Below are 23,872 nucleotides of genomic sequence, written 5' to 3' on the forward strand. Positions count from 1 at the left end.
GCCATCTGCAGGGTGTTGTGGTGTAATGCAGTACCTACAGCGGAAGATTAAAATATCCACAAACATCAACAGTTCTATTCATTCATTCATACACATAAATGACTTACTTTCCGAACAAACTCAATAAATGTTGCTACTTTTAAGATGTATTGTTACTGGTTCGTAACAATACTGGTAACGATTTACTTCTGATCCTTGATCTTCTGCTGTAAATGACTAAATGTAAATGTAAACCCCACTGTTTACATACACCATTTAAATGTCACTTTGGATAAAAACGTCTAAATTAATAAAGTCACGTAAAATGTAATTTAAACAAAAGAAAATAAGTGTTTAGTTAAATTAAACACTAAATTATTTTTGATTTTTCGTCTCAATTTAGTATTCCTAAACCAAGCCTAACCAGAATAAATCGTTGAAAATCAAGGTTTATCCTGTACTGTTAAGATTAGGATTGTGTTGTTTCACATATAATTAAGGAGTGTATTGTTTTACACGCGCTGTCTGTTGAGTCCCACTGACTTCCCGCTCCTCTCTCCCTCACCCCACCCCCCGTCTGAGGAACCTCATATCTCGGCATCGCTTGATCACTTTCTGGTTTAGCTGGGAGGCACAGACACCGCTACCGGAGCGAATGGATGCGTGAAATCCCGGTATGGCGGACAGAGAGAAGAGTAACCCGTCGCCGTCTGGCCGCTCGGCTAGCGGCCGCCGCGTGCAGGTTGACTCGCCAGCCAGTTTCAGGTAAGCTCCGTCTCTACCGCGGTAAACTGCCCACCTGCGCCGGTTACTGTTGATCCGTTGCGTCGAGATTTTGCCGTGCGAGACATTGGCATCGCAGCAGGGATCCCGCCGCTGCAGTTGGCAGGATGCTGGTGCTGGTTGATAGCACCTGTCTGAGCACGTGCCTGATCTGGGACTGCCGCAGGGTAACGTCTGTAGGCTATTGTGGACGGTAACGACGGACGGTAACGGTTAAACGAGTGATGGGTGTTTTGTTGTTGTCACATGTGGTTCAGGGCGTGTCTGGCTGTCTTGTCACCGGCGTCTAGCGCGCAGACGGAGCGTGTGTGAGGCGAGGAGTTGTTGTAAAGCCACAAATGTGCGGTCATCTGTCAACCGCACAAACGCAACAGCATACTGGCTGGATATACTCTCAATACATATCAAATGTGTATAAACGATTTAAGTAAGAATTATATCCAACAGTATTTCACACTAACATATTGTAGTGCAACCCCCTCTTCCTTCTTCCTATCTACACACACTCACACAAACTGGGGCTTGAGGAAAACACCCGTGTTTAAGAGTGGCACTAATGAGCATGTAGAGGGCTGTTATCATCCCAAACCCCCTCTAGTACCACCATTCTCTCACTATGTCTCTCTCCCCCCTCTCCCCCCTCTCTCCAGCACCACCATCCTCTCCCTGTGTCTCTCTCCCCTCTCTCCCCCCTCCAGCAACACCATCCTCTCCCTGTGTCTCTCACCCCTCTCTCTCCCCCTCCCCAGTCTGTTCTAGTGTCATTCAGCTGTTCAGCGTGTTGTATGTCAGGACCTGAGCTCTACCACAGCAGACACAGTTGTACCATAAACAGACAAAACACTGTCAGTGAAAAGGTTTGCAATGTTAACCTCCCTCAATTGTTTCTGTGTAGTTACGTGGTAGTTCATGTAACCTTCATGTAAAGTGTTGCCATGCAGCATCATGGTAGGTAGTGTTCAGTGTGTGGATGTTGGGACTGTGAGTGTTTCTGTGTAGCTGGAAGAGAAGCAGTGTTACAGAGCCATGGAAAGAAAGACAAATGATGAAAGGGAGAGAGAGATCGTGTGTGACAGAGAGTGTGCGTGTGTGACAGAGAGAGAGACTGAAACTGTGTGTGTGTGAGAGAGAGAGAGAGAGAGAGAGAGAGAGAGAGAGAGAGAGAGAGAGAGAGAGAGAGAGAGAGAGAGAGAGAGAGAGAGAGAGAGAGAGAAGACTTTGAACTGTGAAACACCCCCTGGGAATCTGTCATGCCTTTTGATTTTGAGGCAGAGAGATGCTTTCCAGAATATCCAGTCACTGCTCTCTGTCTCTGTAGTCAGCACAGCACCTCAATATACGGAGAGAGATACAGAGAGAGATGCAGAGATAGAGAGAGATGAAGAGAGCGAGACAAAGAGAGAGAGATGCAGAGAGAGAGAGGTGCAGCAATAGAGAGAGAAACATGCAGAAATAGAAAGATGCAGAGAGAGAGAGAGATTCAGAAAGAGAGAGATGCAGAGAGATACAGAAAGAGAGAGGGATGCAAAGTGAGTTAGAGAGAGAGAGAGAGAGCTGAAGAGAAAGGTAAAGACAGATTACATGTGAGTGTTAAAGGTATTTATGCTGTCAGTCAGTCTGGACACAGAGGACAGTGATTGGTCTCAATCCAATCCCCCTTCCTGCTGATCATTTACTGCTTGCTCTGTTTTGCTGATGCGTGCTGTTTCTCCCACAATATCTCCCCTCAAACACACACACACCCCTCCCCCTCACACAAACCCCTCTCCTTCACACCCACTCCCTCTCTGTCTCTCACAAACGCATGCGCGTGCACACACACACACACGTTGCTTATAAGTGATGGAGAGTCCTGCAGCCTGTCGATTTGATGAATCCCAGCAGAGGGGTTGTGAAGGGGGGAGGGAAAGGGAGAGAAGCATAGAAGGAGAGAGAGAATGAAATGGAGAGAGAGGTAGGGAGAGAGAGGGAGGTAGAGAGAGGTAGGAAGAGAGAGGGAGAGAGAATTAGGAGAGAGAGGGAGAGAGAGTGCTCTTGTCTCATAAGTCTAAGAGAGTAGTCATCCTGACTCTGCTGCCTCAAATCACCTCTCCTACCACCAGACCCTCTCCTCTCCTACCATCAGACCCTCTCCTCTCCTACCATCAGACCCTCTCCTCTCCTACCACCAGACCCTCTCCTCTCCTACCACAAGACCCTGTCCTCTCCTACCACCAGACCCTCTCCTCTCCTACCATCAGACCTTCTCCTCTCCTACCACAAGACCCTCTCCTCTCCTACCACCAGACCCTCTCCTCTCCTACCACCAGCCCTCTCCTCTCCTACCACCAGACCCTCTCCTACCACAAGACCCTGTCCTCTCCTACCACCAGACCCTCTCCTCTCCTACCACAAGACCCTCTCCTCTCCTACCACCAGACCCTCTCCTCTCCTACCATCAGACCCTCTCCTCTCCTACCACCAGACCCTCTCCTCTCCTACCACCAGACCCTCTCCTCTCCTACCACCAGACCCTCTCCTACCACAAGACCCTGTCCTCTCCTACCACCAGACCCTCTCCTCTCCTACCACAAGACCCTCTCCTCTCCTACCACCAGACCCTCTCCTCTCCTACCATCAGACCCTCTCCTCTCCTACCACCAGACCCTCTCCTCTCCTACCACCAGACCCTCTCCTCTCCTACCATCAGACCCTCTCCTCTCCTACCACCAGACCCTCTCCTCTCCTACCACCAGACCCTCTCCTACCACCAGACCTCCTCCTCAGATGGAACTGGTGTCACTGAGGGGAGGGGGGGAGGCCAGGGGGGGCAAACGTGTTGACAAACATTAACTTTTTTTAATACCCACATTGAGCTGTTGAACACGGTTTGCACAGTCAAAACAATATGGATAAATGTAACCAGAATCACTACTGCACCTGTCTGACTCCAGGAACATGTTCTCGCCACAACCTTAGAAACTGAGGAGTTACTGGACTGTTGCTGGCTCCCTGGGCTCAGCTAGGTCTGCAGGAAAAGAATACTTACACACTGCTGCTTCATTGGTAGACCATTAGAGATGTCTCAAGCCAGCTGCTCGTAGTGAGGCTAGCCTGTCGTAGTGAGGCTAACTGGTCGTAGTGAGGCTAGCTGGTGGTAGTGAGGCTAGCTAGTTGTAGTGAGGCTTGCTACATTTACATTTATGCATTTAGCACTGGGGTTTAGTGAGGGACTCTCAAAGTGCTGTATCACAGTGATGGATGTAGAAGGCAGGTTCTAGTAAAGTGTGACCCAATTTCTCCCCAGAAAGAACATGTTTCATGTCACCTCTTTCCTTCTTCCCCACTTTCCCTACACCCTTCCACCCCTCCTTCCTCACCTCCTCCCTCTCTCCACTGGCCTGGGTGATATTTCTGAGGTGAAGATATTTTGGATTCTGTCAGAGTGCATCAGCTCATTGTGTGTGTGTATGTTTGCTGGCTGGTGTGTGTATGCTTGCGTGTGTCACACACACGCACAAACAAACACACACACATGTACACACAGGCGTGCCCCCACGTGGATGAGGATGTGTTTGCTCTGCTGTGTGGCAGCACCGCAGGTCTTTGCTGGTTGCCCGGGCGGGCCTTATGGCCATGTGTTGGTTGCCATGGCCAGTGAGCGTTGCCAGGAGACCTCTGCTCCTTCCTTCCTCCCCCATCCTCCCCCCAGCTTTCCTCTCCTCCCATCTGCCGTCACAGTGGGAGTCAAAGGGTAAGGGAAGTTGGATCAGAGAGGTGCACTGTGGTCCAACAGCAAATACCTGTCAACACACCTGTCTAACTGGCTAGCAGCAGAGTCTAACAGGCAAGCAGCATTGGGTAACAGGCTAGCAGTGGACGCTAACAGGCTAACTGGCTAGCAGCATAGGCTAACAGGCTAGCTGTGGATGCTAACTGGCTAGCAGCAGAGGCTAACAGGCTAACTGGCTAGCAGCAGAGGCTAATAGGCTAGCAGTGGACGCTAACAGGCTAACTGGCTAGCAGCAGAGGCTAACAGGCTAGCAGTGGACGCTAACAGGCTAACTGGCTAGCAGCAGAGGCTAACAGGCTAGCAGTGGACGCTAACAGGCTAACTGGCTAGCAGCAGAGGCTCACAGGCTAGCAGTGGATGCTAACAGGCTAACTGGCTAGCAGCAGAGGCTAACTGGTTAGCAGTGTTTACAATAGTCCACACGTGTGTGAATGTGGAGTTGTGATGTTGTGTGTGTTCAGGGTTCTTGTGAGCTTCATCTCCTGTTGTGAGTACATGTTTTATTAAACACAGTCCCTTACTGTGCTGCATGCTCACACACACACACACACACACACACACACACACACACACACACACACACACACACACACACACACACACACACACACACACACACACACTGTAGTGGGTTCTCTCCAAGGTGGTGAATGACATCTAATAATAAGTTGTTCCTCCTTGGCTGTCCTGGCCACACACACAGTCACAGCATAACCGTTCTGGAGATTCTAGTGTCTTCACAGACGAAAGGAGAGAAAGAGTGAGAAGATGAGGAACACAGAGAGGGTGAGAATAGGAGTGTGATCTGCCATCACAGGAGAGGGAGCAAGAGAGAGAGAGGGAGAGAAAGACAGAGGGAGAGAAAGACAGAGGAAGAGAAAGACAGAGGGAGAGAAAGAGAGAGGGAGAGAGAAGGAAGAGGGAGAGAAAGAGAGATGGAGAGAGAAGGAAGAGAGAAGGAAAGAGAGAGCAGAGATGAGAATAACCGGAGCATGATCGATCTGCCTCATTAATAATGAAGCAGACAGGACTGCTCTTGTTGCTGGGCTCCTCTCTCTCCCTACTCTTGCTCTACCCTGCTGTCTCATCTGTCCTTCTCTCTCCCTCCCCCTCCTCCCTCTCTCTCCCTCCCTCCCCCTCCTCTCTCTCCCTCTCCTCCTCTCCTCTCTTCTGCTGTCAGCAACTCTGTGCTGTAGTAAATCGTAGACTTGCTCCAGTACAAGCAGAGGAGGGTAACACAATATCCCTCTGCTCCAGCAGTGTCTGCTACCTGTCTACAGCAGAGAGGCAGAGGAGGAAAGAGATATATATATCCCTCTGCTCCAGCAGTGTCTCCTGGTTCTCATGTCCTGGTTCTCCTGTCCTGGTTCTCCTCTTCTGGTTCTCCTCTCCTGGTTCTCGTCTTGCGAACGGTCCTCAAGCAACACGCGGAACAGAAGCGAACAGAAGCAGCGAATCAGGCTCCTCGTCCCATCGACCCAGCTGAGCATCCCCCTCCCCTCTCCCCCCTCTCTCTACCTCATTCCCCTCTCTCTACCTCCTCCTCCTCTCCTCCGTGGTTCACTCGCAGCATGGACTCCGGAGGGGAAGAAGGAGAGGGGTGGATGGAGGACCAGTGGGAGAAATGGTAGGATAACTCTCTTCTGTCCTCCTAGCTGCCAGAAAACCCAGTGCTGTGACCTTGTGTGTGTGTGAGTGTATGTTACGGTAGTGCTGTGACCTTGTGTGTGTGTGTTACGGTAGTGCTGTCGATGTGCTGCTCCACGTCCCTGCACGGTTCTGCGTCGGACAGGGATGCCCTTGAAGCACGGAGCATGCACAACCGTGAGAGACACAGGGAGGGAGAGAGACGGAGAGAGATGGAGAGAAAGGAGAAGACAGAGAGATAGAAAAAGAGAGGAGAGAAAAGGAGAAAGAGAGGTGAAGCAGAAGTATCCGAATGTTTGTGGGATGTTACAGGACTCCTGCATTAGGCTGTGGACTGGAGGAGGGAGGTATGGGGCAGGAGGATGGAGGGGAGATGGAGGGGGCATGGAGGGGCAAGAGGGGGAAGGAGGATGGGTGGGGGATGGAGGAGGCTTGGAAGGGGGCAGCAGGGGGTATGGAGGGCTTCCTGGCTGGATCTATCAGTTTGTTGTCATTCCGTGTTAGGTGTACAGTAGCATATAAGACATGACTGTGTGTGGGGAGGGGGGTAATTGAATCAAGACTGATTGCGTTGTGTATCTGGACCTCTCAGAAATGGAAGCTGTTCTCTCGTAGGTTAAAAACAGCTCAGTAGTTAGAACCTTTGAAGAAGTCACAGGTTCAAATCCCCCTGTACTGTTTTAGCATCATTCTACCTCTCTTGCCTCTGTGTCTCCTCATCCTCCCTCTCTGGAAAGAGTGACTAAAATACAAAACCTCTTTAGTTTTAGCTTAGCCCCTAAGGTCTGAAACCATCAGTCCAGTTCCAGGTTCTGATCAGTCCTTCCTAGTGTGTTGATTATTTAGTGGTTAAACAGCAGCTCTGTTTGTTCCTAGAGGTCAGTTAGTCAAGTTGGGTTGTGTATTATAATTAATGTCTTATACTGCAATTCAATTGCCTATATACAATGTTAATGCATCACTTTGAGCATTTGTATCCCAAAATGAATATGAATCCACCACCTGAAACAGCTTTTTATTGAAGGGGATGTAACTGATCATTTAAGTTGAACTTTAAACACAAACATGCAGAGAGAACACATACCCACATCTCTCCATTGCCATCTCTCCATATCTTCTCGCGCTCTGAGATCTCCACAACAATGTCACAATCTAGCACTCCAGTGTGACTGTTTCTTGTGCTGAGTTTTTGAAACATCTGATTGATTTATTCTAGGTCTGAGTGTGCCCCCTTCCCAGCCTACCCAGAGTGGATTGCGGCAGAAGAGGGGTCACCCTGTCCTGGTGTTTTAGGTCGCCCTCCCTCCTCCAACCCTCTTCTTCCTCTCCCCGACTCAGCTTACTCCCTACACTTACGGCTTAAGTTCTCCTTAACTATGGGATATGCGAGAGGGCGTTGCACAGAATCCCTTAAAAGGTTTTCCTTAGAAAAGGAAAGACGTTAGCTAATTATATTGAACGTGATTTTAGTAAAGTTCCACGGAGAACGTCTGTTAGCTTGCACCTTTTTCGTAAGACAAAAATTGTTAGCCTACCTGTGTTTATATTTTCGAAAAAAATAAATATACATGTATACAAATAACCTAACGTTTTATGATTAGCCAACTTGCTCCTCAAATGCTGAAAACTATTTGAGGTATGTTATCAGAGTCGCTGGTAATAACGTTGCAGTAGCTAGCTACAAGGTTGTCTAGTTAAGCTAACTAGCTCTAGCTACAAGGTTGTCTAGCTAAGCTAACTAGCTCTAGCTACATAACTAGAGAACAGGGCTCAAGTGTGATCAAAGGTTTGGCTTTTGGCTCTCATACCTGTCAAAGCTTTGGTAGTGATATTCTGGGAGAGAAAGAGAGGGAGGGGGGTAATGCTTCTGACTGGTCGATACAACTATCAACAACTCGGCAGAGAATTTCCCTCCCTATGCCTGCACCGCCATCTCGTCCATTAATTTGCAGTAATTGCAGTCGGTTTACCAGCTCAAAATAATAATAATAATAATACTACATTTACATTTACATGAGGGACTTGTTGCACTTGTTGGTTAATTGTAACTGATTTAACTACTTGTACTCACTGTGAATTATATTATTGTTGCTTGCTTTCCTACAGGTAGGCCTACACTCTTGCACTTTCGAGGTTCATGTTGTTTAATTGTAATTTGTTTAACTACATGCTCTTATGATTATTTCCATTGGCACTTATTTGCTTTTCACAATGTATGCAGACATCCCAACCTGCAAAAACTCAATTCAGGGACGCTATCAGGACGTGCGCTGTGTCACTCTCTCACCAAGACTGTTACATGCTCTCTCGGTTTCCAGAGCCTGTCTATCAGAAATCATCATTGAACTGTCTCTCGCTTGCTCTATATAAAAAAAAACTAGAACCCAGCTGTTCAGCCCAGTGAGGAGGGAGACAGCTAGACACCCTGCTACCATGCACAAAGCAGCTAGACACCCTGCTACCATGCACCAAGCAGCTAGACACCCTGCTACCATGCACCAAGCAGCTAGACACCCTGCTACCATGCACCAAGCAGCTAGACACCCTGCTACCATGCACCAAGCAACTAGACACCCTGCTACCATGCACCAAGCAGCTAGACACCCTGCTACCATGCACCAAGCAGCTAGACACCCTGCTACCATGCACCAAGCAGCTAAACACCCTGCTACCATGCACCAAGCAGCTAGACACCCTGCTACCATGCACCAAGCACCTAGAAACCCTGCTACCATGCACAAAGCAGCTAGACACCCTGCTACCATGCACCAAGCAGCTAGACACCCTGCTACCATGCACCAAGCAGCTAGACACCCTGCTACCATGCACCAAGCAACTAAACACCCTGCTACCATGCACCAAGCAGCTAGACACCCTGCTACCATGCACCAAGCAGCTAGACACCCTGCTACCATGCACCAAGCAGCTAGACACCCTGCTACCATGCACCAAGCAGCTAGACACCCTGCTACCATGCACCAAGCAGTTAGACACCCTGCTACCATGCACCAAGCAGCTAGACACCCTGCTACCATGCACCAAGCAGCTAGACACCCTGCTACCATGCACCAAGCAGCTAGACACCCTGCTACCATGCACCAAGCAGCTAGACACCCTGCTACCATGCACCAAGCAGCTAGACACCCTGCTACCATGCACCAAGCAGCTAGACACCCTGCTACCATGCACCAAGCAGCTAGACACCCTGCTACCATGCACCAAGCAGCTAGACACCCTGCTACCATGCACCAAGCAGCTAGACACCCTGTTACCATGCACCAAGCAGCTAGACACCCTGCTACCATGCACCAAGCAACTAACTACAGATCTGCTGGGGATTTGCGAGTTCATGTCAAATGTCACACCCGTCCTGTCTGTGTGTGAGACAGCGTTCCGATGAGGATTCCTTCCTCCTCTCAGGTGTCATCGCTCACTTGGGACAGAACTGTGTCTCTCCTTTTGCAATTCTCTCTCATCCTCCTCTTCTCTCTCTCATCCTCTCCCCCCTCCTTTCTCCTCTCCCTCCCTCCTTCCTCCTCTCCCCCCCTCCTTCCTCCTCTCCCTCTTTCTACAAAGGCACATTATTTTGATGAACAGATGTGTCTCCCTCCCTCCCTCTTCACCCTCCTCCCTCCCTCCCTCTTCACCCTCCTCCCTCCCTCTTCACCCTCCTCCCTCTCTCTTCACCCTCCTCCCTCCCTCTCTCTTCACCCTCCTCCCTCTTCACCCTCCTCCCTCCCTCTTCACCCTCCTCCCTCTCTCTTCACCCTCCCCCCTCTCGCTTCACCCTCCTCCCTCCCTCTTCACCCTCCTCCCTCTCTCTTCACCCTCCTCCCTCTCTCTTCACCCTCCTCCCTCTCTCTTCACCCTCCTCCCTCCCTTTTCACCCTCCTCCCTCCCTCTTCACCCTCCTCCCTCCCTCTTCACCCTCCTCCCTCCCTCTTCACCATCCTCCCTCCCTCTCTCTTCACCCTCCTCTCTCCCTCTTCACCCTTCTCCTTCCCTCCATCTTAGAAACAGCCAGTTGTTGCAGCTGCTGATCACGGAGGACAACCATAAGCCAGCAGACATGTTGTCATGTGACAGGAAGCAGACACTATCTGACGTAGCAGTGTTTAGTTTTGTGGATATTAGGAATGGAACGATACATGGTGGAATGATTAATTTGTGACACAAAATTGGGACATTTGAAATCGAGGAGATGAAAAATGAATTGTGATTCTCTTTTTAAACAGCAGAGGGCCCTATCCAATTTTGATTTTGATTTCATTTTGACACTGTCGAATATTTAGCAAATTTGCAAGAAAATTGTAAAAGTTTATTGTAAACCTGGAATTGTGTTTTGTATCGAATCATGGGCTGAGTATATCGTTACATCCCTGCATATCCCACAACATGTGTGGATATGCTAAGCTAGCTATATGGATATGCATGTGGGGATATGCTACAATGCAGTATGTGGGTATTATGTGGATATGCTAAGTAGGGGTGGGAATCTTTTAGTACCTCGAGATTCGATTAAAATTGATTCTTGGGGTCACAAACCGATTTAAAATCAATTCAGGTTTTTCCGAAAAAAATAAATTCAAATGCTAAGCTAGCTGCAGTATGTCGGTATGGGTTTGTGGATATGCTAAGCTAGCCATGTAAGTAAGGTTGAGTGGATATGCTAAGCTAGCTATGTAAGTAGGTTGAGTGGATATGCTAAGCTAGCTATGTAAGTAAGGTTGAGTGGATATGCTCAGCCAGCTATGTGAGTAAGGTTGAGTGGATATGATCAGCTAGCTATGTGAGTAAGATTGAGTGTGTGGGTGTGTTACCGTTGGGTGATGTTATGGTCTTGGAGAACTCATTGTCTGAGCTGGTAACTAAAATAAGACAGGAGTTGTGATTAACGGTTAAATGTGTTCTTGTTGATGTCAGGACTCTGGCCCCCTGCAGTGATATAACGGTTGTCCGGGAGATGGCGTTGTCTTAGAGACGCCTGCTCACTCTGGCCCCTGGCTGCTGTCCAGACAGTGTGGCTTTGTGACACACACACACACACACTCTCCAATGTTCATACAACCATGCTGACAGTTCAGCCCCCTCTTCCCCCACCTTGTCACACCAGCTCAAGCATGGTGGAGCATGAACAAGACATGTCCCTCCCTCCCTCCCTCACTCCCTCACTCCCTCCCTCCCTCCCTCACTCCTCCCCCCCCTCCCTTCTCCCTCCTGCCCCCTTCCTCCTCCCGTTCACTTCTCTCCCCCTCCCTTTCTCTACTCTGATGTTCTGATCAACATTGTGGCTCACTGTGTGTGCGTAGCCACTTCTTATTGTGTGGCTCTCAGCAGTCTACAAGCAGGATGTGCTCTCAGCAGTCTACAGGCAGGATGTGCCCTCAGCAGTCTACAGGCAGGATGTGCTCTCAGCAGTCTACAAGCAGGATGTGCCCTCAGCAGTCTACAGACAGGATGTGCCCTCAGCAGTCTACAGGCAGGATGTGCTCTCAGCAGTCTACAAGCAGGATGTGCTCTCAGCAGTCTACAAGCAGGATGTGCTCTCAGCAGTCTACAGGCAGGATGTGCTCTCAGCAGTCTACAAGCAGGATGTGCTCTCAGCAGTCTACAGGCAGGATGTGCCCTCAGCAGTCTACAGGCAGGATGTGCTCTCAGCAGTCTACAGGCAGGATGTGCTCTCAGCAGTCTACAAGCAGGATGTGCTCTCAGCAGTCTACAGGCAGGATGTGCTCTCAGCAGTCTACAGGCAGGATGTGCTCTCAGCAGTCTACAGGCAGGATGTGCCCTCAGCAGTCTACAGGCAGGATGTGCTCTCAGCAGTATACAGGCAGGATGTGCCCTCAGCAGTCTAAAAGTATGTTGATATGTATACTGTAACATTAATGTCTGTCTTCCTCCCTCCCCTCTCTCTCCAGGTTAACCCATGACATCAGCTTGGAGGAGTTTGAGGACGAGGACCTCTCTGAGATCACAGATATCAAGGATGAGTGTGGGATGAGTCTGAACTGCAATGGGCTGGAGATGAAGGTGAGAGGAGGGTGCTCATGCTGTTCTAGGCCTGGTCTGGCCTGGCCTGGCCTGGTTGGTTTGTTTTGTCTTCACCTCTGGGTTATCTGCCCCCCCCCCCCCCCACACACACACACACACACTACGGGGCCGGTGATTGGCTGGCAGCAGAAGCTCTGCTGCGCTGGGTAGAAGCTCTCCTGGGTCCTGGGCTTGTCTCTGACCTGGATGCACCATGGGTAATATGGTCATTATTTTGCAGGAGGGTTCCAGCGATTCCCTTCATTGAAAGGATGCTATAGCTCCTACTAATGACATAGTGGTCTGTGTCATCAGACCCAGGACTGAGGAATCAAACCCAGGACTGAAGAGTCAGACCCAGCACTGAGGAGTCAGACCCAGGACTGAGGAGTCAGACCCAGGACTGAGGTGTCAGACCCAGGACTGAGGAGTCAGACCCAGGACTGAGGAGTCAGACCCAGGACTGAGGTCTGTTGGGGGGAAGGATGAACAACCCTGAGCTGCACTTCTGGAGAAGGAGCTGGGAGAGAAAGAGAGAGAGATATGGGAAGAGAGAGAAAGAGAGATGGGAAGAGGGACATAGAGAGATGTAAAGAGAGAGAGATGTGAAGAGAGAGAGAGAGTGAGATGGGGAGAGAGAGAGATGTGAAGAGAGAGAGAGATGTGAAGAGAGAGAGCTGTGAAGAGAGAGAGAGAGATGTGAAGAGAGAGATAACGGGACACAGGAGAGAAAGATATGGACAGCATACAAAGTGAGAGATTGAGAGATCGAGAGAGAGGGATGGGGATGGGGAGAGAGGATGAAAGAGAAAAGGAGAAAGGTAGAAGGAGAGCGGGATGGAGAGGTAGAGGTGAGGAGAGAGATGCACCCGTTCATGTATAATTCCAACTGATATATGTTTTTCCTGGTGAAATAAACCTTATTATCCCCAGCCACCCTGCTGTAACCAAGGCAACAGGAAGAAAAGACTGATGATTCAGTCATCCAGAGGAGAAAGGGGGAATCCTTTCTCTCTCCTCTCCGATACAGCAGTGTTGTTTGGGTTTAATAATGTTGCCTCTCTTTTTCTCTTTCTGTCTCTCTCCTTTTGTCTTTCCCCGTCCCTCCCTGTCAGGTCAGTTATTTTCCTTTCTTCCTCCTCTTTTTCTCTCCTCCTCTCTTGTACTCACTGTATAACTATCCAGGGAGCTAATTATAGCTTGGATTAGTGAATTGGAGCTTTCAGAATGGGAGTGTGTGTGGATCCTCCCTCCCTCTCTTTCTCTCTCTTTCTCTCTGTCTCTCGTGACCTCTCTTTTTCCCTCCCTCTGTCTTTTTCTCAAGTTTCAGTTTGAGGTTTATGGCCATTTGGAGCAAGTACAGGTACAAGTACAGGTACAAGTACAGGTACATTGGAATTCTTTGGTCCTGCTCCTCTCCTCTGCTCTCCCTCTCTTCACACACACACACACACACACCATGTCCCCTTCTGCATTAAATACCCAGCCTGTCTGGGTCCTGTGATGCTCCAACTGTGCCTGTCCATTATTGATGAGGTCAGAGCAATCCCACAATCCCCTGGGATGATGAGCTCATAGGTGAGGTCGTCTCTGTCTGCACAGGAGTGGCTCCTTTGTGTGTGTGTGTGTGTGTGTTGGGGGGAAGGTAAAGGGATGTGATTAGTAGTCGTTTGTCATGTGTAGAGAGGATGTCAGGGCAGGGTCAGCCTCTCAGATGATGTCATTATATTACCATCTCTTCCTGCCATTCTCCCTCCATCCATCCACCTCTCTCTCTGTCCACCTCTCTCTGTCCACTTCTCTCTCCACCTCTCTCTCTCTCCAGTTCTCTCTGTCTCTCTTCACCTAGCCTAGGGTGTTTGAAGGACAGTGAGAGAGAGAGAGAGAGAGAGAGAGAGAGAGAGTGAGGAGGAGAGAGAGGGAGGACAGAGAGAGATGCAGAGGAGGAGAGAGGGATAGAGAGGGATAGAGAGAGGGTGGACAGAGAGAGATGCAGAGGAGGAGAGAGGGATAGAGAGGGAGAGAGAGAGGGTGGGCGGGCAGGCAGGCATGAGTCAACCAAATCAAGGAGAAAAAAATAATCTTATTTCCATGGCAACAGTGTTTTCCTTGCCGTCTCTTCGCACAGAAGATACTTTTAGAACGTAAACATGCACACACACACACACACGGCACACACACACAGCACACACACACACGGCACACACACACACACAGCACACACACAGACACACACATAGCACACAGAAACAGCACACGCACACACACACACACACGGCACACACACACACACACACACACACACACACACAGCACACAGACACAGCACACGCACACATGCCCACCAACACTGCGTTGCCAGGGAGATGGTGCCTGTCATATGCTCTGTGATTGGTCCTCCAGCACATCGTCACAGCAGCTAGATGTGGGGTCCTGTGCTGTGTCCACAGGCAGAGACAGACAGACTGACAGGTGGACACCTGCAGGTGGGACAAGAAGGGGTGTAGCTCAGTGGTTAGAGCCGATCTGCTGATCAAGACGCGTCTGATCCAAATCCCCCCGCCCACGCACCTTGCTGTGGAGGAATACAATATTACTATGATGAGAAATCTCATGTAAACACACAGTGTTAGTGTATGATATTTTATTGGTACATTAGTATTGTGGTCTCTGCTTCATCACCATGACTACAGAAGGCTTGGATTCTGTGTCAATGCCATCACAGTGTTTAAGTGGTCTGGATCATAGACATATATACGTATATATGTCGATGGTCTGGATCCATTCACAGATCTGCCCTGTCAGAGCCCCAGGTTATGACTCACTCCCCAGAGCTCTGCTGATTGGCTGAGGCAGAGCAGCAGAATGTTCAGGCAAGTGCCTCTCTGTCCCGTCGCTAAGCCCCCAAGGTCTCCTAGCAACAGGGCCGGTGCTCTTAAAGGGACCAGGGATATAATAGAGGTCAGTGAGAGAGGTGGTGTGTGTGAGAGAGAGTGTGTGAGAGAGGTGGTGTGTGTGTGTGTGTGTGTATGTGTGAGAGAGGTGGTGTGTGTGTGAGAGAGGGTGTGTGTGTGAGAGAGAGAGAGAGAGAGAGAGTTTGTGTGTGAGTGTGAGAGTTAACAGGGGGTAGAGTTCCCCAGCCTGAGGGCTAATCTATCGGGGGGGAGGAGGAGGAGGGATTCATCTGTTCTCTGTCTAGATTAGATTAAGACTGTGGGGATGGAGAGAGTGACTTCATCAGAGCTGACTGGAGTCCTGGCAGGAGAGATCTGGGGGGGGGGGGGATGGGTCTGGGGAGGGGGGAGGGGAGATCTGGGGGAAGGGGTTCTCTTCTTGTCTGTAGTCTGACAGGGGGCAGATGAAAGATGTTTATAGGAGAGGAGGAGGAAGTAGGGATAATGGTATGGATGGTAGGGTGGATGGAAAGATGGATGGTAGGGTGGATGGAAAGATGGATGGTAGGGTGGATGGATGGACACATCCCCTCCTGCAGTCTGCAGGCGGATTCTACAGGGACCGGGTTTCACCTATTAGATTGGCCTGGAATCCCATCGTTTTTCTCCAACCACTTACATACGTCTTTCTTTCACTGTCCTTTCTGTCATCCCTACACCTCCCGGGGGATGTTAGAGAGAGAGGGAGAGGCAGAGAGGGAGAGGCAGAGAGGGAGAGGCAGAGAGGGAGAGGCAGAGAGGGAGGGGCAGAGCGGGAGGGGCAGAGAGAGAGAGGCAGAGAGGGAGAGGCAGACAGAGAGAGGCAGAGAGGGAGAGGCAGACAGAGAGAGGCAGAGAGGGAGAGGCAGAGAGGGAGAGGCAGAGAGGGAGAGGCAGACAGAGAGAGGCAGAGAGGGAGGGGCAGAGAGGGAGAGGCAGAGAGGGAGAGGCAGACAGAGAGAGACAGAGAGGGAGGGGCAGACAGAGAGAGGCAGAGAGGGAGAGGCAGACAGAGAGAGGCAGAGAGGGAGGGGCAGACAGAGAGAGGCAGAGAGGGAGAGGCAGAGAGGGAGAGGCCGAGAGGGAGAGGCAGACAGAAAGAGGCAGAGAGGGAGGGGCAGAGAGGGAGAGGCAGAGAGGGAGAGGCAGACAGAGAGAGGCAGCGAGGGAGAGGCAGAAAGAGAGAGGCAGCGAGAGAGAGGCAGAAAGAGAGAGGCAGCGAGAGAGAGGCAGAAAGAGAGAGGCAGCGAGAGAGGCAGCGAGGGAGAGGCAGAAAGAGAGAGGCAGCGAGAGAGAGGCAGAAAGAGAGAGGCAGCGAGAGAGGCAGAGAGAGACAGAGAGACAGGCAGAGAGATCCTTGGTGATTTGTGCTGATTGGCGTGAACCCCATACGAATGTTCCTTTGACCAGAACATCAAACCATGCCGTCAGACTAGCGCTCGTCTCGTTCTCTAGCTGTGAGTAGCCCTGCTCATCTGGATCACACAGCAGGGTTCCATTAGGGTTTTATTTAGGTATGTTAGGCTTTAGTCAAATCATAGTCCCTGCCCCAAGGGGTTCTCTTCTTGTCTGTAGTCTGACAGGGGGCAGATGAAAGATGTTTATAGGAGAGGAGGAGGAAGTAGGGATAATGGTATGGATGGTAGGGTGGATGGAAAGATGGATGGTAGGGTGGATGGAAAGATGGATGGTAGGGTGGATGGATGGACACATCCCCTCCTGCAGTCTGCAGGCGGATTCTACAGGGACCGGGTTTCACCTTTTAGATTGGCCTGGAATCCCATCGTTTTTCTCCAACCACTTACATACGTCTTTCTTTCACTGTCCTTTCTGTCATCCCTACACCTCCCGGGGGATGTTAGAGAGAGAGGGAGAGGCAGAGAGGGAGAGGCAGAGAGGGAGAGGCAGAGAGGGAGAGGCAGAGAGGGAGGGGCAGAGCGGGAGGGGCAGAGAGAGAGAGGCAGAGAGGGAGAGGCAGACAGAGAGAGGCAGAGAGGGAGAGGCAGACAGAGAGAGGCAGAGAGGGAGAGGCAGAGAGGGAGAGGCAGAGAGGGAGAGGCAGACAGAGAGAGGCAGAGAGGGAGGGGCAGAGAGGGAGAGGCAGAGAGGGAGAGGCAGACAGAGAGAGACAGAGAGGGAGGGGCAGACAGAGAGAGGCAGAGAGGGAGAGGCAGACAGAGAGAGGCAGAGAGGGAGGGGCAGACAGAGAGAGGCAGAGAGGGAGAGGCAGAGAGGGAGAGGCCGAGAGGGAGAGGCAGACAGAAAGAGGCAGAGAGGGAGGGGCAGAGAGGGAGAGGCAGAGAGGGAGAGGCAGACAGAGAGAGGCAGCGAGGGAGAGGCAGAAAGAGAGAGGCAGCGAGAGAGAGGCAGAAAGAGAGAGGCAGCGAGAGAGAGGCAGAAAGAGAGAGGCAGCGAGAGAGGCAGCGAGGGAGAGGCAGAAAGAGAGAGGCAGCGAGAGAGAGGCAGAAAGAGAGAGGCAGCGAGAGAGGCAGAGAGAGACAGAGAGACAGGCAGAGAGATCCTTGGTGATTTGTGCTGATTGGCGTGAACCCCATACGAATGTTCCTTTGACCAGAACATCAAACCATGCCGTCAGACTAGCGCTCGTCTCGTTCTCTAGCTGTGAGTAGCCCTGCTCATCTGGATCACACAGCAGGGTTCCATTAGGGTTTTATTTAGGTATGTTAGGCTTTAGTCAAATCATAGTCCCTGCCAACAAAATACCTGTTTCAGCAAAGACCATAGTCCATATGGGGCTAGCTTCCGGAAGATAGCAATTAGCCTGCCTATCGTTAGTCCATATAGGGCTATCTTCCTGGAAGATGGTGATTAACCTGCCTATCGTTAGTCCATATAGGGCTAGCTTCCTGGAAGATAGCGATTAGCCTGCCTATCGTTAGTCCATATAGGGCTAGCTTCCTGGAAGATAGCGATTAGCCTGCCTATCGTTAGTCCATACAGGGCTAGCTTCCTGGAAGATAGCGATTAGCCTGCCTATCGTTTGTCCATATAGGGCTAGCTTCCTGGAAGATAGCGATTAGCAAAGCTGTTTGTTTACAAAGGCAGGTGACGCAGGCTTGTTTGTCAGGACAGATTAATTCAGTGTTGTATTGTTTTCCCGCCTGTGTTAAATATAGCTGAGCCCTCAGGCTTGTCAATGCGGTCTGTGTGTGTGTGTGTGTGTGTGTATGTTTGTGTGTCTGTCTGTCTGTCTGTGTATGTGTGTGTGTGTGTGTATGTGTGTTTGTGTGTCTGTCTGTCTGTCTGTGTGTGTGCTGTATGTGTGTACACCACAGATTACAGAAATTACACACATCTACCATCTGGATCTTTAAGCTGTTCTGGGTGCAGGCTGATGCTTTACAGTGAATACCAGTCAATAGGTGTGTTAGACTTCATGAAGCGCCCGCGGTGCCGACAGTCGGCTGCCTTGAAGCTGAGTGCCATTTGCTGCTTCAAGTCAGCCGGGCTGCAGGCGGCTGCAGGTGACGCCGGCGCTGCATGAAGTCAAACACACCTAATGATTTGTTGATCACATGATTTGATGTTGATCACATGATTAGATGTTGATCACATGATTTGATGTTGATCACATGATTAGATGTTGATCACATGATTAGATGTTGATCACATGATTAGATGTTGATCACATGATTAGATGTTGATCACGTGATTAGATGTTGATCACGTGTGTTTTGATGTGTGTGTAGTGTGTAGTGTGTGTGTGCAGGGTTACAGAGGTCAGAGGTCAGGTCCTCTGAGGACATTAGCTGAGCTGACATCGGTCCTGGTCACCTGCTGAGAGGGAAACACCAGGTCACATGACCTGCTCACATGACCTGCTTGTGTGATTGGTTGTCATTCTAGGACAGTTGTAAACACTTATTAGCTTAATGTCCTTCCTTAATCTCTCTGTGATTATCTTGTATCTCTGTATCCCTCTCTCTCTCTCTCTCTCTCTCTTTTCTCTCTCTCGCTGTCTCACTCTCTCTCTCTCTCTCTCTCTCTCTCTCTCTCTCTCTCTCTCTCTCTCTCTCTCTCTCTCTCTCTCTCTCTCTCTCTCTCTCCCCCCTTCTCTCTCTGTATTTTTTTCAGTCTGTTTTGTTTTTCTCTGACTTCCTCCGACTGCCCCCTTCCTTTCCCACTCACTTTCTCCATCTCTTGTTTTCTTCCCTCTCTCTCTCCCTGTCCTCTCCTCCCCCCTCTCCTCCCCCCTCTCCTTCTGTGTGGTAAGTCGCTCAGTGTCGGCAGAGAGAGGGTGACTGCTGATTGGTCAGCTCATCTCCCCCTCCTTTCTCTCAGTCTTCTCTTTCTATTCAGCCCCTCCTTCACTCCTACTATCCTAACTAGGCTGTGTAGCTGTTTTTCTCTGTCTCCCTTACTGGGTCTTTCTTCTGACTGACGCATGTATCCTCGAATCCCTGCAGGGCCATGTGAGGCGGGGGACCAATAGCGTGTCAGGGAGGGCGGAGCTAGGAGCTGTCGGACACATCCACACGGAGATGCTTCATTTGGACCTGATCGACGACGGCGACAGTTACTGCGGCGACACAGAACCCACGAAGCCGTGCGCCACAGCATCCCTGCTAGCGACCAAGGACCCCACGGCAACCGTAACCATGGATACCTACCGTCCCAAGAGACCTACGACCCTTAACCTCTTCCCCATGGTGCCACGCACGCAGGTGAGCCCTCCCTCCCTCTCCTTTCTTCCTCTCCTTCCTCCCTCCCTCCTCCTGGCCCTCGCTTCTCCTCGTTAACTCTAGTTTGTGTGAGTTTAGATCTTGAGGTGAGATCAGACTGGTATTAGAAGTCACCACTGTTCTCTCCTCCCCTCTCCTCTCCCCTCTCCTCCTCTCCTCTCCTCTCCTCTCAGCTCTCCTTCCTTCTCATCTCTCCTCTCCTCCTCTCCTCTCCTCTCCTCCCCTCCCCTCCCCTCCCCTCCCCTCCCCTCCCCTCCCCTCCCCTCCCCTCCCCTCCCCTCCCCTCCCCTCCCCTCCCCTCCCCTCCCCTCCCCTCCCCTCTCCTCTCTCTGGGTTCTGGGTTAGGGTAGTCAGAACAACGTCTGGATTGTGAAGAGAAACAAGAAGAGAGGGAAATGTGTTGTTTTTATTCGTGCCCGTCTCCGTTAGGGTGACGACGTGCTAGCTCGTGACTGTGTGTGTGTGAGTGTTTGTGTGTGTATGAGTGTGTGTGTGTGTCTGTCTCTACAGGAGCTGCTGTAATAGCTGCTACTTTTCTGTACTAGTGTGTGTGAGAGCAGTCATGTGCGTTCAGCCTGAGGTAGACTGCATAACCATGATGATCTGCCCCAGTCTGAACACACCACCAGTCTGACCCACAAACATTTACCTTTCTACTTGTTACTCATATAGCATAACACTTTAGATGATATGTTGTGCATGTAGTAAGCCAGCAGAAGACCAGGCATCAGAAGTTTGTACTTCGTACTCTACAGTGTTGTGACAAGTCAAGGTGTGAACATGGGAATACTGCACTGGGACTTGAGATGTGTGGAACTTGTAGTCTTCATCCAGAGAAGGTGCTGGACTTCTGATTCACATCAGGACATATGTGACTATTAGTAGAACATTGGTGAAAATTACATTCTGATAACATGGGGATGGTTATAGCTCAGTGGTAGAACATGGGGATGGGTATAGCTCAGTGGTAGAACATGGGGATGGGTATAGCTCAGTGGTAGAACATGCGGATGGGTATAGCTCAGTCGGTAGAGTATTTGACTGCAGATCAAGAGGTTGCAGGTTGTGTGTACAGCATGTGTTCATGTATGTATATCTGCGTGTGTGTGTGTGTATTCAGTGGTTCCAGTAAGCAGGTCCGCCCTACTCAGTGAATGTAAGCTCAGTCGGAGGGTGTGTCTGGAGTTTCTGTGTTTCTGGATGGAGAGGTCCTGAACCCGGCCAGCAGGGGTCCTCCACCTAATCTGATCTAATCCTTCATCTTAAAGTGTGGAGCCGTGTCTACCTCCAACCCTGGACACACACACACACAGACATGCACACACCGAGGCAGACACACACCTGCATGCACCCGCACACAGATACACGTCATCCACCTGCCGCATCACTGATACGGTCTCCATGGTGACAGGTCTTCTTGTCTGAAGCATCACTGTGTGAGTCAGAGAAGACGGGGGGAGTTTTTATTTTGGGCACATCGTCATAGGAGCCATGACCCACCTCATCAGTTATGACACACACACACACACACATGAACTCACAAACACACTCACATACACACGCAAACTCACATTCACACATACCTACACATATATTCGCGTGTACACACTGAAGTATACCTCACACACACACACACACATACACACACACACACACACACACACACACACACACACATGAGAGAACAAAGACTCCCATTCCTCCTGATATGTCCAACACCTTCAGCGTCAGACAGCAGTGTGTGTGTGTGTGTGTGTGTGTGTGTGTGTGTGTATGTGTGTGTGTGTGTGTGTGCGTGTATGTGTGTGTGTGTGTGTGTGTTTGACTGTGTGTGTGTGTGTTTGACTGTGTGTGTCTTGTTTAACTAACCTTGTGGGAGCCAGTAGAGTGACATGTGACAAACCTGACCCTGTGGGGCCGTGTTGCTGGGACCCACAACTTCTGCTCTAGTTTGAGGGTTAGAATGACATTAAGGGCTTCAGGGTCAGAGACAGTTTGAAGGTTAGGTGAATGGTCCCACTAGGATAGAAAAACAAACTTGTGTCTCTATGTGTGTGTGTTTTCCCAGCTGGGAAAAGGGGCTCTGGTTCCCTTTAAATGCTCACAACGAAGCCTGGACAAAAGAATCCCTGCTCATTCAACAGAATAAAAGCCTGTGTGTGTGTGTGTGTGGACGAGCGAGAGAGCGAGAGAGAGAGAGATTTTGTGTACATTGAGTTTGTGCATCCAGAACTCTCCCACTAACTCTCTCCCCCTTTCTCTGTCCCTTCTATCCTCCACCTCACTCTTTCCTCTGTCATTCTCTCTTTTCATTCACTCTACATCCCTCCATCCACATTTCTTATTTCCTCTCTCTCATCTCTCCATCTCTCTGTCTCCATGTCGGACTGGCAGGATACGCTGAACAACAATTCGTTTGGTAAGAAGTACAGCTGGCAGGAGAAAGTGTCTCGGTCGTCCTCCCCCCTCAAGACAGGTGAGCCGCTCCGTTCTGCCGCTCTCTCCTCAGGAGACGGCTGGATCATACCAACAGAGCTCTGCTTTAGGGGTGGGGGGGAGCGATGCTGAACTAACAGTTTTAAAAGCACAGGACACCTCAGCATGAAGTGACCTGCCTGTCAGGATGTTGTGCTGTTCAGCGGGCTAACTGTCATACACAAATAACATATCTGTGGATTGTGTAAATATAAATACTGCACATCCACGGAACACATCCAGAGCTTTATTTAAATCTTTAGTCCAGCTGTATATAACTGTAACAGTGGCTATGCTATGCTAGGGTAAAATATGTACTGCCTGTAACCATAACGGTATATTGCCACTGTAATTCTAGTTTATGCTTGGTTGCGCTTGGCTATGCAAGGCTATGATGGGCCGTGTTAGGCTGAGCTATGCTAATCCATAACCTGCTATACTAGGCTAAGCCAACCTGCTAGGCTAGGCTATGCTAAGTCATGTTGACAGCCAGCTCGGGCGTAGCTAGTCCAGAGCTGCCAAGCCTTTTCAGCCTCTTAACAGAACTGACAAAGCTTCCAGCTCAGGCAGTTCAGGCACTGCACCCAGCTCAGGCAGTTCAGGAACTGCACCCAGCTCAGGGACTGCACCCAGCTCAGGCACTGCACCCAGTTCAGGCACTGCACCCAGCTCAGGCACTGCACCCAGCTCAGGCACTGCACCCAGTTCAGGCACTGCACCCAGTTCAGGCACTGCACCCAGCTCAGGCACTGCACCCAGCTCAGGCACTGCACCCAGTTCAGGCACTGCACCCAGCTCAGGCACTGCACCCAGTTCAGGCACTGCACCCAGCTCAGGCACTGCACCCAGCTCAGGCACTGCACCCAGTTCAGGCACTGCACCCAGCTCAGGCACTGCACCCAGTTCAGGCACTGCACCCAGCTCACGCAAAATGTTTACATTTTACATACATGTTTGAATTTGGCAAACAAACACATGCAGTATGGTTGAAAAGTTACTAGCCACAAAAAGGAATGATTTTCTGATTATAAACTTTACGAACGTAACCGTTTATAGAAGAACTGGACTACAGTATTTCCTGAAGTATGAAAAACCGACGGAATGCAAACCCCCAATTATTATTTCTGTTTCAGTCTTTTACTGCTGGGTCTGGCTGGAGATTATGACATCATAAATCACATCTCATATCTTCTGCTGTGTGCTGAATATGTTGAGTAATGTGGATTATTATCTGTGGGTTACCTAACAAGCTACATTTTGCTGCTATCTCATTTCTCTTTTCCCTTGTGTGTGTGTGGTTGCCCATGTCCTTTCTCCGGTCATACGTGTGCTGTTGGGTGTATGATGTCTGTGCGGTGTGTGATCCTGTGTGCCAACACCATGTCTTGGCTGTGTGTGAATTGTGCACGTGTGTGTGCGTGCATCGTGTGTTTGTATGGCTGTGTGCTGTCTTGGACCTGTCTTTGTGTCTGTGTGTGTGTCTGTGTCTGTCTGTCTGTCTGTGTGTGTGTTTTTATTTTTGTGTGTATATGTGTGTGTCTTGCTTGTCT

At 50.2% G+C, this 23,872-nt stretch overlaps 1 protein-coding gene across 1 annotated transcript in view; it reads left to right on the top strand.

The window, feature by feature from the left end:
• The first annotated feature begins 617 nt into the window (after positions 1-617).
• The window catches only part of mapk8ip1b (mitogen-activated protein kinase 8 interacting protein 1b), a 30,520-nt gene continuing 7,265 nt past the window's right edge, over positions 618-23,872 (top strand). Inside the window, exons 1-4 of the mRNA XM_047041907.1 lie at positions 618-744; positions 12,100-12,211; positions 19,572-19,829; positions 22,242-22,323. Coding sequence (XP_046897863.1) covers positions 656-744; positions 12,100-12,211; positions 19,572-19,829; positions 22,242-22,323 — 541 coding nt within the window. The 5' untranslated portion in view covers positions 618-655. The remainder of the gene's footprint in view (positions 745-12,099; positions 12,212-19,571; positions 19,830-22,241; positions 22,324-23,872) is intronic.

This window comes from Hypomesus transpacificus, chromosome 19, assembly GCF_021917145.1.
Source record: "Hypomesus transpacificus isolate Combined female chromosome 19, fHypTra1, whole genome shotgun sequence".
Taxonomy (NCBI): Eukaryota; Metazoa; Chordata; class Actinopteri; order Osmeriformes; family Osmeridae; genus Hypomesus; species Hypomesus transpacificus.